Source organism: Sus scrofa, chromosome 6, assembly GCF_054392235.1.
Source record: "Sus scrofa isolate SSC_HxYL_T2T_F1_AM1 chromosome 6, Sscrofa_HxYL_maternal_Yorkshire_Landrace_v2.0, whole genome shotgun sequence".
Lineage (NCBI taxonomy): Eukaryota > Metazoa > Chordata > Mammalia > Artiodactyla > Suidae > Sus > Sus scrofa.
In genome coordinates this window covers 65,986,156-66,003,505 of record NC_139388.1, presented here as the reverse complement: position 1 = coordinate 66,003,505, position 17,350 = coordinate 65,986,156, and the positions used below count along the sequence as shown (strand labels likewise).

The following is a 17,350-nucleotide window of genomic DNA, read 5'->3' as shown; positions in this document are numbered from 1 at the left end:
GGTAGCTCATCCTGCCCTAGAGAAACCACCCGGGTCTGTATGTTAATGATGTCATCAACAACAGAAGTTTTAGCCATTTGACTTCGGCTGATAAGTGTTCAGTTACCACAGGATTGAGGTCAGAGGGGACAAGAAAAAGCATGGTTTTGGATAGAGAGGTTAAATCATAACCTCATCAGCGAAACTTGGTTTTAAGGGGACTCAGTTTCACAACATTTTCCCAACAACTCTTTTAAAAGCCCAAATACCATTTATCTCTAAAGATCCACCCCACCCATGGGTCAGGTATGCAGAAAATTTATAATTTAAATTTTAAATCTCAATAGATAATTTAGTTAAAATGGACAAATTCTCAGAAAGACACCGATTATCAAATCTGTCATAAGTATAGAATTTAAAAGTAATGTTTATCGAAAATCTTACCACAAGAAAATTCCAGGCTCAGGTACTTTCACTAAGGAATTCCAGCAAGCATTGAAAAGAGAAATATCACCAATCCTTCAAAAACTCTTCCAGAAAATAAAGGAGGAGGAAAACACTTCCCAATTTATTCTATGAAATCGGAATTCCTCTGATAGCAAAGTCAGGCAGAGATATCACAAGAAAACATATCTACAAACCCATTATCACTCATCTACATGGATGGAAAATACATTTAAAAGGAGTTCCTGTTGTGGCTCAGTGGTTAACAAATCCGACTAGGACTCATGAGGTTGCGGGTTCGATCCCTGGCCTTGCTCAGTGGGTTAAGGATCCAGCATTGCCATAAGCTGTGGTGTAAGTTGCAGACGTGGCATAGGCTGGTGGCTACAGCTCCGATTCAACCCCTAGCCTTGGAACCTCCATATGCCATGGGAGCGGCTCAAGAAATGGCAAAAAGACACACACACAAAAATAATAATAATACATTTAAAAGATTCAGAAAACTGACTAGGCAGCATATACAAAGGATTATACAACATGATCAAGTGAGATGTGTCCCAGGAAATGCAAGGTTAATTTAACACCTGAATATCAATGAATGGAATATACAACATAAATAAAATGAAAAAACAACAATCAAGGAAAAAACCCACAGCCACATGACAATTATCTCAATAAATGGAAGAAACTAGAAAAGAGAATCTAGAAATAGATCCACACAAAAACAGTCAAGTGATCTTTGAAAAAGGGGTAAATGCAACGGAATGGAGAAAGCATTGTCTCTTTAACGAATGGGGCTTTAAAAAACTGATCTAGACACAGATCTTACACCCTTCACAAAGATTTCTCAAAACAGGTAATAAACTTGAACACAAGACTATAAAACATCTACAAGACATATAGGAGACAACATAAATGACCTTAGGTTTGGCAATGACTTTTTAGGTACAACACCAAAATCAAAACCCATGAAAGAAAAATTAATTTGAACTTGACTAAAATATAAAATTTCTGCTCTTCGAAAGACATTGTTTAAAAAATAAGAAAAAATATTCATCACACGTCATTGGGGAACTGCAAATCAAAGCAATAACATACTATTACCACACACCTATCTGAAAAGCAAAAATTCAAAACACTGACAACACGAAATGCTGATGAGGTTATGGAGCAACAGGAACTCTCACCGACTGCTGGCGGGCATGCAAAATGATATAACCATTTGGGAAGACGGTTTCTTACAAAACTGAGCATACTCTTATTATATGACCCAGCAAATTACATTCATTGGCTTGAACCCAAATGAATTGAAAACTTATATCCACGCAAAACCTACACACAATGCGTAATGCAGGTTTATTCATGGGAGCCATCAAGATGGCCTTGAGTCCACGAATAGATAAACTAGTGTAGCCATGCAACGGAATGTTATTCAGTGCTAACTTGTACACAAATCTTCATAGCAGCTTTACGTATAACAGCCCAAAACTGGAAACAACCCAAATATCCACTAAGTAAATGGAAAAAAAAAACAATTGTGGTATATCCATACAATGGAATCATACTCAACAATATAAATGAACAACTGATACATCCAACAAGCTGGCTTAATCTCAAAATAGTTATAGTTAGTGAAAAATGCCAGAGTCCCCACTCTCCAGAAGGTATATACCATACGATTCTGTTTATATAAAATTCTAGATAATGCCTGTTATTACTTGTGAATTGTGGAAAAGGGTGTTAGAACTGGGAGGAATGGATTATATTTTTTTTGTTTGAAATTATAGTTGGTTTACAATTTATGCTAATTTCTGCTATACAGCAAAAGGACTTAGTTATACACATATATACATTACTTTTAAATGGCCATGCCCGAAGCACATGGAGGTTCCCAGGCTAAGGGTCGAATCGGAGGTGTCGCTACTGGCCTATACCACAGCTCACAGCAACGCCAGATCCTTAACCCATTCGGCAAGGCCAGGGATCAAACTCTCATCCTCATGGATACTAGTCAATTTTGTTTCCACTGAGCCACAACAGAAACTCCTAAAAATATTCCTTTCCATTATGATTTATCCCAGGAGGCTGGATATAATTCCCTCTGCTATACAAAAGGACCTCGTTGTCTATCCATTCTAAGTGAAGTAGCTTGCAACAGAGAAGGATTATAAAAAGACAAAAGGAGTTTTTTGATTGTGTTAGATGTCTTCATTACCCCTTTTTTTTTTTTTTTGTCTTTTCAGGGCCGCACCCGCAGCATATGGAGGTTCCCAGGCTAGGGGTTGAATCGGAGCTGTAGCCGCCGGCTTACACCAGAGCCACAGCAAAGTCAGATCTGAGCTGCATCTCTGACCTACACCACAGTTCACGGCAATACCAGATCCTTAACCCACTGAGCAAGGCCAGGGATCGAACCTGCAACCTCATGGTTCCTAGTCGGATTCGCTTCTGCTGCACCATGACAGGAACTCCTGTCTTCATTATCTTGATTGAAGTTATTTCATGCTCACAGGCTGAAACATAACACGTTTTACACTTTATATCTATACATGCCATTTATTTCATGACAGCATGCCTCAATAAAGATGTCAAGAACTAAATGTTCGCCACAAAAATCCGTATTTACCATTCCTCTTGGAAAGTCTCATCTGCCAACCTTCCGGCTCTAACCATATCTCTCTCATACAATTGAGAGGGATACTGCCGCAGTATCACAAAAACTGGAGGACAATGAAGTCCACATTCACTTCAGTCACTAGGAATGTCTGCTGGGCCAGAGGAGCCCTGCCTCTGGATCTCTCTTCTGTCGGTGTTGGGTCCCTACCTGTGCAGGGATGGCCATAACATTACAGCCCAGGGAGGTACAGGAATCCCTGCAACTTTTTTCTTTTGTCCTTTTAGGGCCACATCCATGGCATATGGAAGTTCCCAAGCTAGGGGATGAGTCAGAGCTGTAGCCCTGGCCTACACCACAGCAACAAGGGATCCAAGCTGCATCTGTGACCTACACAGCTCACAGTAATGCTGGACCCTTAACCCACTGAGTGAGGCCAGGGAGTGAACTGGCATCCTCATGGATACTAGCGAGTTCGCTAACCGCTAAGCCACGACACAAACTCCCCCATAACTTTCGATTATTAACTGTGAGAGTGGCCCTGGCCACAGGAGATGCAGGTATCTGAAGGTCCTGAGAATTTCCGTACACGTTCATGCCACACAGCCAAAATCACACGGACGTTGGAGACGCCTCCGTCACAACAGACACACACCCTCTCATTAGCCAGTCACCCCACTCCATTATTTCTAAACCAACTCTGATTCCCACCTTGCCCTTCAGCCTTCCAGTCAATGACACCTGCCTATGGGATCCTGGACACCAGCGATGGCTCCCTCACAGGCCCCGGAAACAGAACTCCCTCAAAAGTGCTGGGGAAAGGGAACATTCTCTAGGAACAAAGAACCCAATTCACGCTGCTTCCAGAAGGTTTTCACACCAACTATGCCCTCCTCAGGCTCACAGAAATCCTGACTTCCAGGATTTGGCACACAAAGCTCCTCAGTCTCTTTGAGCAAGCCTGGGCCAACAATGCAAACTAGACTGAGAGCTGTCCCCTGCCACCCAGCTGTCCCTTCTGAGGCACATACAGTTGATGTCAACCATAGGTGTTCCTCCCTTCATGGCAGCAGAACACAACGTTTCTCAATCCGTTACACACAGTGACCGGACCCAAGAGGAAAGACGGCCACAGGGCTCTTCTCCCTGCACAAACCAGAGGAGCAGGGGCAGGGAGGTCCAAAGGTGGGCGACTTGGAAGCCAGAGAAGTCAGTCACAGCTGTCACATTACAGTCAATACTGTCCGGGAAGAAGGGAAAACTTGTCTGGAAATCCCCAGCAGACTGCAGTTCAGATCCTTTCAGCCAGAGCTAAACATGGTCACTCAGAAGCAGTCATGGGGCAGGAAGAGAGGAGGTTCAGTGGGCTCAGAACATTCATGACCCCCTCCCAGGAAGAGGGGAGATAGCACAGGGTCCACCCTTCCTGAGCATACTGGAGTAAGAGACAGACACAGGGGACTTACCAGCTGGCAGCAAGGAGGTGGCTTTTGCCATAGGCACTGGTAGGGACAGAACTCTGTCAAAAGCCCTGGGCAGTTCAGAAAGTCAGTGCACCTCAGGAAACCTTCTCACCTCCGTAGTGCTTACTGGGAATCTCCCCAGGATGAATGTACCCTTGTAGCAGCTTGACCTGCTGGCTCCCTTACAAAGGGCACGCACAGAGCTTCTCTGGTGTGATTCCTATTTTCTTGCACAGGACACAGCACATTTTCTGCATTCATAAAGCCAGTGTCTGGTGTGAACTTCTGGGGTGCTAAATAAGCTTAAGAGATGTAGCTAAAGGGCCACCAAAATTGTTGCATTCATGAGGCCCTTCTCCAGTGTGAACTTTCTGGTGCCGAACAAGATGGGAGCTTCTGCTATAGGCTTTCCCACATTCACTGCACACGTAAGGCTTTTCACCAGTGTGAACTCTCTGGTGTAGAATGAGGCTGGAGTTGCGGCTAAAGAATTTCCCACATTCACCGCATTCATAAGGTCTTGCTCCAGTGTGAACTTTCTTGTGCTGAACAAGGTGAGAGCTACTAATATAGGCTTTTCCACATTCACTGCACACATAAGGCCTTGCTCCACTGTGAACTCGCTGGTGTAGAATGAGGCTGGAATTGTGGCTAAAGCATTTCCCACATTCTCTGCACTCATAAGGTTTCGCTCCAGTATGAATTCTCTGGTGAACAATGAGATTAGAGCTATGGCTGAAAAATTTCCCACACTCACCACACTCATAAGGTCTTTCTCCAGTGTGGATTTTCTGGTGCTGCACTAGTGTGTCTTTACGGCTGAAGGCCTTTCCACACTCACTGCACTCATAAGGCCTTGCTCCAGTGTGAATTATCTGGTGCTGAACAAGTGTGTCTTTGCAGCCAAAAGCCTTCCCGCATTTGCCACAAACATAAGACTTTGTTCCAGTGTGGACTCTCCGATGTTTAATGAGACTAGAGTTATGGCTAAAGAATTTTCCACATTCAATGCACTCATAAGGCCTTGCCCCAGTGTGAATTCTCCAGTGCTCAATAAGGTGGGAGCTTTGGCTGAAGAATTTCCCACATTCACTACACTCATAAGGCCTTTCTCCAGTATGAAATCTCTGGTGCTGAACAAGTGTGTCTTTACGGCTAAAGGCTTTTCCACATTCACTGCACTTATAAGGCCTTTCTCCAGTGTGAATTCTCTGGTGCTGAACAAGGTGGGAGCTTCTACTGTAGGCTTTACCACATTCACTGCAGTCATAAGACCTTTCTCCTGTGTGAACCCTCTGGTGCTGAACAAGTGTGTCTTTGCGGCTGAAGGCTTTCCCACATTCATTGCAAGTATAATGTCTTTCTCCATTGTGAAATTTCTGGTGCATTTTTAGGTGAGACAGCTGAATGAAGGCCTTTCCACACTCCCTACATGCATGGGATGCTTCTCCACTATGAATTTTTCTGTGATGAATAAGAGCTGACTTCTCCTTGGACATATTCCCACATGGAAGGCACCTAAAGTCTCTCACTTCACCATGAGTCATCTGTTTGCCAAGCAGAGGGAAGGTGTTCAGGAAGGCTTTCCCGTCATCACTGTATCTGAAAAGCATCAGTACATCACGGTCTCCCTGCTGCTGCCCGAGCCCAGGGCTTTGTGGAAAAGACGCCACAAACGCAGCTCCTTTGCATGGACTTGTTCCGTTGTGAATGTTTTGGTCCTGGAAGAGGCCAGAGCTAGCCGGGAAGTCCAGCCCTGCCTCCCTCCAAGTCCAGGGTCTCCCTAAAGTATGGACAGCACAGTGCTTCCCAAATGAGGCCCCATGATCATCCCCTTGGACGGGGTCCTTCCTGGTATATTGCTGCTGGTGGTGATACAAGCTGTCACTGCACAAGAATCCTCGTCCACAGGGGTCCCACGTGTACAGTTTCTGTGCAGGGCATGATCCCTGCTGTTCAGCCAGGTGCCAAATGTCTTTCAAGAGGGGGTCACATATCTCACATGGGTGGGCTTTCTGGATAAATGGGAATGCCTTGGGAGTCCTGACCTGTGACACTCCTTCTACAAAAGTGCTCTGCTCAGAAGGGGCCTCCTCATAGTCTGCTTCACACCAACAACCTGAAAGCAAAGAAATGCTAGTGAAGGACACGCTCACTTTGGTAGGACGTGGCAACTTCACCACATGTGCATGTGTGACAAACCAATGAATAGTCTGCTGGCTTTTGGCAGGATGAGGGGGCCAGGATCAAAGTGAGAAGAGCCTCCTGTCAGCCCTGGGCCTCTAAAGGAAGAGCACAAATGATCGGTAAAGACACAATGACAGAGTACAGGAAGCAGAGCAGTGGTCTCCAACTCGGTCCTCTACAAAGGCTTTCAGAAAGGCTGCTGGGGTCAGGGGAGCTCTTCGCAGAGGATGTGTCCAGGCCCAGAGATTCTGACTGCAAGGAAGTAGCTGGTTCTGAAGGACTAAGTAAGGATATGAGCACAACTCATGACACATTCAACTAAAGCAGCCAGGGAGTTCCCTGGTGACACACTGGATTAAGGCTCATACATTGTCATGGCTGTGGCTTGGGCCACTGCTCTGGTGCGGGTTCAATCCCTGGCTCAGGAACTTCTGCATGTCACAGGTGCAAATGAAAAACAAATTAACTGAAGTAGCCAATGCTGCAGACAAAGAATGAGTGAGACACGGAGGTCAGAGAGGTTGGGAAACAGCCAAGGGATGGAAACAGAAGAGAAATGTCACATGGGCAACGTGCCACAAATTGGGAGGGAAAGGCAGAGGCGAGGGAGCGCTCGAGGTCTTGGCAAGAGAACACTGGTGAACACCAAGCAGGCTGATGGTCCGATGTGAGCCCAGCCCTCAGATGCCTCTCGGCTCCCACGCCACAGGGCTGGGCCCTCTCTGCCTCTCTCACTGTGGTTGACCCGTCAGGGACACAGTCCTTTCTGTCCTGCTCCACCTGGGCAACTGCGTGGGATCTTGAGAAGGAAGCTGTAGAGAAAATGCGGAGCAGACGACTGGCCCAGACAGACCCAGGTCACGGAAAAGGAAAGAACACGTTAAAGACAAAAAACCCCAAACCCCCTAAAGTGGGACTTGGCAGAGCATCCCTGTGACCTCCCCAAGCAGTGACCCCGGGAGTGCCTACAATTCCTGGCACAGTCAAGGCCAAGAAATGTCAGTCAGGAGGATGAAGGCAGAGCATGGCCGCCAAGGCCTCAGGGGTCTGCAAGTGCCCTGCCCTGCAGGATCTGTCAGGCAGACTCGGAAGCACCCTGAACTCCTCGCCCAGTTCTGAAAGGCGCTGGGACTGCTCAGTGAGGGAGGGGACCCGCATATGGCCCAGCCCTGGCACTCACAGCACCTCCTCTGGAAACCGTAGAAGCGGGAGAGAAGTCTCACTGCTGTGTCTGGAGAGAAAGAGCAGCCCCCAGGAAGCTGAACAATTATCACACCCCAAGGACCTGGGAGTGGGTGTGAGGGCCTGTGGATGGCAGCCCCTAAGTTGGCCCCCAGGAAGACTGGCCACCCGCTGTTCTTGTTCTTGTGGAAGCCGCCTCTCTGGATAGGAGGCTGGACTGCCTGACCCGTTTCTATGGAACACACCACGGCAAAACGACGGCACCATTCCTTCCAGGTCAGGTTAGAAAAAGACCAGCTATCATCCTAGACACACTCTCTTGCTCACCTGCTCAGAGAAAAGGCCACTTCTGTGTTATGAAGGACCCTCTGGACAGGCCCCCACGACAAGAAAGTGAGGGAGGCCTCTGCCCAACAGCCATGAGGAACTCAGATGAGGGCACAGCCTCGCTGACAGCCTGACTGAAAGCGCATGAGAGGCCCTCAGCCAAAGCACCCAGGTGAGCTGGGATGAGGGTCCTGCTGCACTGAGACCTACACGACGCCTTCTTCTTGTTTTAAGTCACTATCTTTTGGAGTGACTTGCCACGTGCCAAGAAAGAAGTAAAACAGGACTTACCCAGCGATGACACAAGTGCAAAGTTCTCCAGCATCACGTCTCGGTACAGGAGTCGCTGAGCTTCCTCAAGGAGCTCCCACTCCTCCCGGGAGAAGTACACGAACACATCCTCAAAGGCCACACAGCCCTGCCATGATGGAGACAGGTGAGCCCAAAGACAGCAGGACTCCCCAGTCTAGTCACTCACCTACTCACCCCCGGCCCCTCCTCCCCAGCCTCCCCACTCAGACGTGACAATAGCCCTTGACAGCACTAGTGCTGCTCTCTCCTGTCCCTCTGATCACTGTGTGTACCCAGAGCAGACCCGCTAGGAGGGCAGACAGATACTGTGGAAGCCATGGGTATGAAGGGCACCGACACTCTCCCACTGGCACCCTCAGACCACGTCTCCTGGACACAACTTTAAGACCATCAGTTGACACGCCTCCCACCACATCCATCACGCTCTTCACCCTCTTCACCTTACTTTCCTTGTATCTGTGACCCACCCCCCATTAACACTGACAATCTTCTGACCCATACCATACGCACCTCCCAGGGAACCCCCACCCTGAGCCCCTGTGCACACAGTACACAGAAAAGCACTCATGTCTTTATGACAGACAGCACTGCCACCCAGGTGTGTAAGCAAGAGACCCGGTCCTCAGTTCCCAGTTTTGACTTTCTTGTTATTAAAGGCAGGATGTCACAGCTCCAACCCACTTCACAAGCTGGCCACCATGTTGAACTTTTTCAACCAGAAAACCCCTGCCCAGAACTAACGACCTGCGTCCAGCTTGATCCTGAACTAAGGTGTCTCTAGGACTTCCTATACTAAACATGATAAAAGCTTAACTCCTGGAGTTCCCATCGTGGCGCAACGAAAACAAATCTGACTAGGAACCATGAGATTGCAGGTTCAATCCCTGGCCTCGCTCAGTGGGTTAAGGATCTGGCATTGCCGTGAGCTGTGGTGTAGGTGGCAGACACCACTCAGATCTGGCGTTGCTGTGGCTGTGGTGTAGGCCAGCAGCCGTAGCTCTGATTAGACCCCTAGCCTGGGAACCTCCATATGCCACAAATGCGGCCCTAAAAACAAAACAAAAAAAAAAACCTAACTCCTGACGTAGACACCAAAAATTACTCTGCCATCAAACTGCCCATCTCAGATGATAACACTTGCATCATCCTATCAGATAAAGCAAAAAAACCCAAACCCGACCCTTGGTCATCCATGACCCTTTCTCTCATGCACTTTTCCTGTCAGAAAATCCATTCTCCTGACTTAAACAGATCCAAACTCCACCAACTCCTCTTACTCCGACAGCCACCCCTTCAGGCCAGCCACCATCAGCATTCATGCGGACTACTGCAGGAGGCTCCTCCCTCATTCCGTCCTCAACCAGTCAGCTCCCAGAGAGAGCCTGTTAAGATCACATTTCTATTCTGCTCCAACTCTTCAATGTCTTTCACCACCTTCAGAACACCAGTCCAGCTCCTCAGCCTAGCATTCTTATCTGACTCTCGGCCCTTTTTCCAAGAAACATGATTAAGACCGTGATTCCCTGAGGACTCCCAACTCAATCTTACCTCCAAGCATTTGCACATGCTGGCCCTGGGTCAAGTACACCCTTCTAGTTCTCATATTATTGGCTGTAAGCAGTAGGGACCTCTTCATATAACTCTCACCTAGCTTCAGGATGCTGGGCTTGAAATGAGGCCCTCAGACTCATAGTGCAAAGGGAGGGACAGGTGAAGAGACTCAGAATACCACTATGTCTTATCAGAAAATCTCCATAAGCCCACTTTTTAACTTTCTAATTTAAAATTTTTTTTTTTGCTTTTTAGGGCTGCACTCGCAGCATATGCAGGCTCCCATGCTAGGAGATGAATTGGAGCTACAGCTGTCAGCCTACACCACAAGTCACAGCAGCGCCAGATCCTTAACTCACTAAGCGAGGCCAGGGATCAAACCCACAGCTTCATGGTTCCTAGTCAGATTCGTTTCTACTGCACCACAACATGAACTCCTCAGCCCTACATTTAAAAACATGCAGGGAGTTCCCATTGTGGCTCAGCAATTAACAAACTCAACTAGTTTCCATGAGGATGTGGGTTTGATCCTTAGCCTCGATTGGTAGGTTAAGGATCCGGCATTGCCGTGAGCTGTGGTGTAGGCTGCAGGCACAGCTCAGATCCTGCATTGCTGTGGCTGTGGCATAGGCTGGCAGCTAGAGCTCCAATTCGACTCCTAGCCTGGGAACTTCAATATGTCACAGGTGCAGCCCTAAAAAGACAAAAAAAAAAAAAAAAAAAGGCAGGAAATCCATACACTTCTCTAACCTCCACTGCCACCACTCTGGTCCACCCACCATCAACACTCACCTGAGGAGCTATTTCAGCAGACTCCACCCTGATCTCCCTGCCCACCCACAGGCTTCCCCCAATCTTTCCATTCTGCAGCCTGTCAACACCTGAGTCAAAACACTTCCCTTCTCAGTTACAAACCTTCCACGGTTCCACCACCATCAGAAAGAGGACAAGCTCCTCAGGCTGCCATGCCAGACCAGACCCCTGACTGCCGGCTCTCTGTTCTCAGCAAACAGCACACTGACCTGCTGTTTCCAGACACTCCTAATTCATTCTCACCTCCAAGCGTCTGCACAACTGGCTTCTGTGTCTTGGAAACCATTCCACACCTCATCCCATCCATACTGGGAACGGGAGCCTCAGCACATAACCGCCGAGAATGACGCCCTCTGCTCCTTTACCCGCCAGAGAAGGGAGCGATGAAGGCGAAGGGGTGAAGACCCTAGAACACACCATCCCCTACACCCGAGAGGTGAGGGCCTGAGGAACCCTCCACTCACCTGAGCCCGGTCCATGAGCCCAGCGGCCGCCATGGGATCCTGTGAGCAGAAGCGGGTTGAGGAGCCGGGGAACGGAGCGGGTTCTGTGAGAAGAGCCGAACCCCCACAAGCACAGTGGGCGGTGACCTCAGGATGACTGTCGCCCTCCCAGCCCCAGTCTCCCCCTTGTAGAAACGCGCACAAGGATCAGGGTGCCGCCTCCGGAGGCGGACGAGGCCAGAGAGCCGGGACGAAGGCCTCGGAAAGCGCGCAGCCCCGGCCGACACCTCCGCGCAAGGCGGCCCGTCCCACGACGGACACCATGGATCGTAATAACGCCGCAGGGTGAGAGCCTATCCTCGTTACTGTCCGTCCCTGCTCGGCTCCTAACAGCGGCATGAGAGGGGACCCGGTCCAGGACTCCCAGCCTCCACAGCCGCTCTGGACAGCCTCGGCTCGCGCAAAAGACGTCACGACGGCGCCGCCGGAAGTCCCGCCTCTCCCGGCTCCGACGGCAGGAAACGTCTTTGGAGCGTCGTGGAGGCTCCTGGCGCAGACTTCTGGGTAGAGGAGTTCGTGCCCTGCTTCCAGTGCGGGAAAGGGTAGCTTTCCTGTCCTTGCCTGCCGCTGCGCAGAGTCCGGTGGGCGGAGAAGGTTCGTGGAAAAATTGCCTCTCTCAGTGTCTAAGCTCCTCTTAAAGGCGACGCGCCCATATTTCCGCGGTCACTGGAGACAGCGCCTCTTCCTCCGCCTTCTCCAGCAGGTGGAGCCTTCTTTCATCCTGGGAGAGGTATCTCACCCAGGATGGCGACTGGGACTGGGACTTGAATGGAACGATGAATAGCCCTCGCTCGTGCAGACTTCCTGTAATAGCATGAGATGTTCCCCCTATTCTTTGATACTCAAAATTGGGTCAGCATCCCTTGTGAACTTACTAAAAGTGCAGGTTCTAGGATTCAACCTACACCTGACAGAGAAACCCCGAGGGTGGGCGGTCTCATTAATAGTCATGACCATCGCCTCACCCAAAGTACAACAACTAAAATGAGAAAATACTACACCCTACCTCATGAGAAGTGAAAGGAAAGTGCTTGGAACAAAGCATGGTTTTTAATACACACAAGCTGATAACTGCTATTATTCATCATCTCCACAAGGTTCTCACATACACATACAGGAGGATATCAGAGGCTTCTCTTTGACAAGTCACTAATATTATATACATATACTTTTTTTTTTCATGGCTGCACCCTCGGCATATGGAAGTTCCTAGGCCAGATCCTGTAATCCACTTCATACGCTAGGGATCGAACCCACACCTCCAAAGTGATCCAAGCTGCTGAAGTCAGATTCTTAACCTACTGGAACTTAACCACCCAGGAACTTCATTGATGCTTTTTATTTTATTTTTTTTTTAGGGCCAAACCCGAAGCATGTGGAGGTTCGCAGGCTAGGGGTCAAATCAGAGCTACAGCTGCCGGCCACACCACAGCCACAGCAACGCCAGATCCGAGCCGCGTCTGTGACCTACACCACAGCTCACTGCAGCAGCGATCCTTAACCCACTGAGCAAGGGCCAGGGATAGAACCCGCAACCTCGTGATTCGTAGTAGGATTGTTTCCCACGTGCTATGAGGGGAACTCCAATCCTATTTTTTATTTTATTTTATTTTATTTATTTATTTATTTTATTATTATTATTATTATTTTGCTATTTCTTGGGCTGCTTCCGCGGCATATGGAGAGTCCCAGGCTAGGGGTCTAATCGTAGCCGTAGCCACCAGTCTATGCCAGAGCCACAGCAACGCGGTATCCGAGTCGCGTCCACAACCTACACCACAGCTCACGGCAATGCCGGATCCTTAACCCACTGAGCAAGGGCAGGGACCGAACCCGCAACCTCGTGGTTCCTAGTCAGATTCGTTAACTACTGCGCCACAACGGGAACTCCCAATCCTATTTTTTAAAGTATAAAATAGAATAACTCTTTGACTTAGCAAGTAACCTTATAGGTAATGGTTAATATTTCTGCATCAAGTACATCTGTATACCTGTGGGCTCTTTTTTAAAAAAACATTAGATGTGGAGTTCCCTTCACGGCACAGTGGTTAACGAATCCAACTAGGAACCATCAGGTTTCAAGTTCGATCCCTGGCCTTGCTCAGTGGGTTAAGGATCCGGCGTTGCCGTGAGCTGTGGTGTAGGTTGCAGACGAGGCTCAGATCACGCGCTGCTGTGGATCTGGCGTAGGCTGGCAGCTACAGCTCCGATCAGACCCCTACCCTGGGAACCTCCATATGTTGAAGGAGAGGCCCAAGAAATGTCAAAAAGACACACACAAAAAAACTTGATGTAAGAAATTTTCATAATTACAGGTAGGTCTGTTGTCAAAGGAATACATTTTTATAGGCGATTTGATTCAAAACATAGATTTTATCAAAACCAGTTGCCACTAGGCTAAGTGGACAGTGGAATTGACACAGTTTCATCTCAGTTTATTTCATAAAATGACATAATAATAATTCAGCGGCTATCAATTTTCATCTATATATACTTTGGAAGAAAAAAATGTTTTCATTTGTAATGGCTATATACTTTGAGTTGAAATTGCTTGCTTATAAGAGATACATATATTGAAGTTTAATACAAATCTTGATACTTAAAGAGAGAAAGCTTAGGAGTTCCCATTGTGGCTCAGTGGTTAACAATCCGACTGGGAAACATGAGGTTGCAGGTTCGATCCCTGGCCTTGCTCAATGGGTTAAGGATCCAACATTGCTGTGAGCTGTGGTGTAGGCCACAGACATGGCTCGGAGCTGGCATCACTGTGGCTCTGGTGTAGGCTGGAGGCTACAGCTCAGATTAGACCCCTAGCCTGGGAACTTCCATATGCCGCAAGTGCGGCCCCAGAAAAGACAAAAAAAAAAAGAGAGAGAGAGAGAGAGAGAAGGCTTAGGGATGTCCCGTCATGGCACAGAGGAAACAAATCCGACTAGGAATCATGAGGTTTTGGGTTCGATCCCTGGCCTTGTTCAGTGGGTTAAGGATCCAGCGTTGCCGTGAGCTGTGGTGTAGTTCGCAGACATGGCTTGGATTTGGCGTTACTGTGGCTGTGGTGTAGGCTGGCAGCAACAGATCCGATTAGACCCCTAGCCTGGGAACCTCCATATGCCACAGGTGCGGCCCTAAAAAGACAAAAATAAAAAAACAAAAACAAATAAGAGAGAAAGCTTAGGAGTTCCCACTGTGGTGCAACAGGATCAGCCGCATCTTGGGAGCACTGGGGCACAGGTTCAAGCCTCAGGCTGGCACAGTGATGTATGGATCCAGCATTGCCACAGCTGCTTTTTAGGGTGCAACTACAGCTCAGATCTGATCCCTGGCCCAGCAACTCCAGATGCTTTGGGGCAGATAAAAAGGAAAATATAAGTAAAAAAGAGTTAAAGCTGAAATTAATGAAAGCATTGTATGAGAATCAATTGGTTGTGTGGAATTTACATTAGAGACCATTGGATATATTAGTACTATTTGTAAATTGTGTGCCAGAAATACTTATATGAGTAAAATTTGTAATGAACTTATGTAATCTGTATGCACTTTTCTCAAGGGCAGATGTTAAACATTTATCATGGGGCGCCATGTGTTAGGAACCCAAGTAGTATACACATGAGGATGCAGCTTCAACCCCTGAACTGCTAAGCAGGTTAAGGATCCAGTGTTACTTCGAGCTGCAGTGTAGGCCAGCCTGGGAATTTTCATATGCTACAGGTGTGGCCCTAAAAAGGAAAAAAAAAAAAAAAGTATCATGGCATTCCTATGGGTACAGATCTGAGTACTTGCATACTTGCATTTTGGAAAGTCCGTGTGACTGTAAATGGCTGTGAGTGAGCGCTTGTGTGTATGGTTGTACCTGTACGTGTAGGACCATTTGTACATCTGCATCTGTCAGTGTGGCTGTACAAAGGTGTCTGCCTTTGGATTTGCACATTTGCCCCTCTCTCAAGGTACCCATCTCTGCTGTCCTCGTGTTCTGTGAAGCCTCTTTGTCCAGGCTTTTCTTTCTGTGCATGTCTCCACACTCATTCTGCAGGCTTGTGCCCCAGTGTCTCCATGTACATGTTTGTGCCCATGGGTGCAGCTGCCTGTTGCCCATGCATGCACCTGTGAGCACTGTTCTCGGTATGTGCAGAACATGTGTGCATAGGTGTCTGGGTGTCCTAGGTCTGTTTTCCTGGGTGTGTGTGTGTCTTAGTGAGTACAATATACCCTTTCTACTCCGTGTCCTGGTGGGTATCTGTGTGTGCATCTGCAGAGGATTTTGAGTCCCATATATGTGTCTGAGTGTGGAATTTACTGACTCATTTTTGTGGAATCCTATTTATGACAGCTTGTAGTGTCTACTGTTAGTCTATATATGTCCTATGGCATGTCTGCATGTGTCTTGCATGTGCCTGCCTCTGGGCCCATGACAAACGTGCCCATGCTGAACCCAGGTCCTTTGCTCTGTCCTAGCCCAGTTACCCTAAGGGAATCTGAATGCCATTCTGGCTCTGCAAGCACGCGGGCGCTCCTTGAACAGGGTCCTTGCTGGGATCTCTGTGCCCTCAGCTTCTCACAACTCAGAAATCACCTCCTCTGGGAGGTTTCTCTGCCCATCACCTCAGGTGGGTCACCACAGTCCCCAGGCCCTGGCCTCAGTTCAACTTTCAATTTCTCAAATGTCCCAGGATCACTCCTATATCCTCATCTTTGCACAGGATGTTCCCTCCTCCGTGTGGGCCTAATTTCTATCTGTATTACAGGTTTAAATTATATGCCATGAGACAAGCTGTGATTAGAAGAGGGAAAGCCAAGCTCAGGGACGTCTGGGAGCCAGGCACCTAGTCTGGCACTTGCCTCAGCTCTGGGAGTCTCCTGCTGAATACTGTTGACTTAAATAAACTGCCAGCTATTGCTCCAGCAAAGATGGGCTGACTTGGGATCAGCTGAGAACAGTAAGTCAGGGTCGGCAACCATGGCAAACCACTGGCAAGGCCCAGCAGAGCAAGGAACGGAGGATACTTTTATGGAGGGAAAAAAGGAAACTGCCCCCACCCCTGCCCCGCTGGGGCTAAAGTAAACAAAGAATCCCGGGCTTTTCATTGGCTGAGTCTTTGCCTGGACCGAAGTCTTTCCTCTTCCTGTTGGGCTCCGCTGTCAGGGGCAGAGTGTTAGAGACCCCCCTGTTGGTTTCCCAACTCTATTTAACCAGTTTCTATTTACTTGTCTTTTACAATGTAAACAAGTTCAGAGAACACCCGCCTCAGTAAGGGCCACTCAGTGACCATAATAAAACTAGGCAAAGACAAAACCGCCCTATCATCAGGTCCAAGCACAGACAACCAGAACCCTATGCAAAAAACAGAAATGACCAAATAGCACCCGCCCCCTCCTGGCTAACATGAGTGACAGCTCCACTTTCCACTGGTTCCTGCTTCAGTACCACTTCTGTCCAGTCTTGTAAACACCAATTTCCTGATATCTAGTCATAGAATCAACCCCACTTCCCCAAAGCATCCAATTCGGACCAAAGCTCTATTTCCTGAAACCCTTCTTCAAATCCCTGAACAAAATCCTGGGGCCTAGAAAAGGTCCTAGCATCTGAATGCCCCGCATTTCCTACATAACTCACATGGCAGCACACCAATACACCTCACTGTTCCACTACAGGTGTCAGATACATTCCTGGGCTGCACCATGTCTCTGCAGACCAAAATGATCCCTCAGCTCCAGACGGCACACCCACCTAGACACCAGCATTTCCTCTCAGATGTCTGATGCACACCTCGCACTGAATGAGTGCAGATCCCAGCTCCTCACCTCGCCCTGCCCACGCTCACCGCCCGCCCCTCTCCCGCTACAGCCACAGTGACTGTCAACTGGGTCCTGCACTAGACCACGCTGTTGGCTGTCTGTCTTGACATCTGTGCTTACTTTTGCCAGAGATGTTCTTGTCCAGCTCTGACCCTGCCTACGTGTCCTGCGTCCTTCAAGGG

At 48.3% G+C, this 17,350-nt stretch overlaps 2 protein-coding genes across 2 annotated transcripts in view; both read right to left on the bottom strand.

Annotated features, from left to right (window-relative positions):
- LOC146402505 (zinc finger protein 586-like) overlaps positions 1–4,640 on the bottom strand; it is a 48,786-nt gene extending 44,146 nt beyond the window's left edge. The window contains exon 1 of the mRNA XM_084962442.1: positions 4,504–4,640. Coding sequence (XP_084818568.1) covers positions 4,504–4,534 — 31 coding nt within the window. The 5' untranslated portion in view covers positions 4,535–4,640. The remainder of the gene's footprint in view (positions 1–4,503) is intronic.
- ZNF304 (zinc finger protein 304) lies at positions 2,960–11,762 on the bottom strand. Its single transcript, XM_021097291.2, has 3 exons — positions 11,337–11,762; positions 8,488–8,614; positions 2,960–6,619 (listed from the first exon to the last, which is right to left on the bottom strand). Exons 1-3 carry the CDS (start codon positions 11,367–11,369, stop codon positions 4,794–4,796), a joined length of 1,986 nt encoding a protein of 661 aa, XP_020952950.1. The 5' UTR covers positions 11,370–11,762; the 3' UTR covers positions 2,960–4,793.
- Positions 11,763–17,350: the final 5,588 nt, after the last annotated feature.

What these genes read in the sequence shown, in the direction of transcription:
- ZNF304 (XM_021097291.2), bottom strand. Translation starts at nt 11,369, where the DNA reads ATGGCGGCCGCTGGGCTCATGGACCGGGCTCAG. An exon ending in GGCTCATGGACCGGGCTCAG is followed by an intron (nt 8,615 to 11,336) that starts GTGAGTGGAGGG and finishes CCATCATGGCAG; the next exon opens with GGCTGTGTGGCCTTTGAGGA. An exon ending in TGCACTTGTGTCATCGCTGG is followed by an intron (nt 6,620 to 8,487) that starts GTAAGTCCTGTT and finishes CTTTGCTTTCAG; the next exon opens with GTTGTTGGTGTGAAGCAGAC.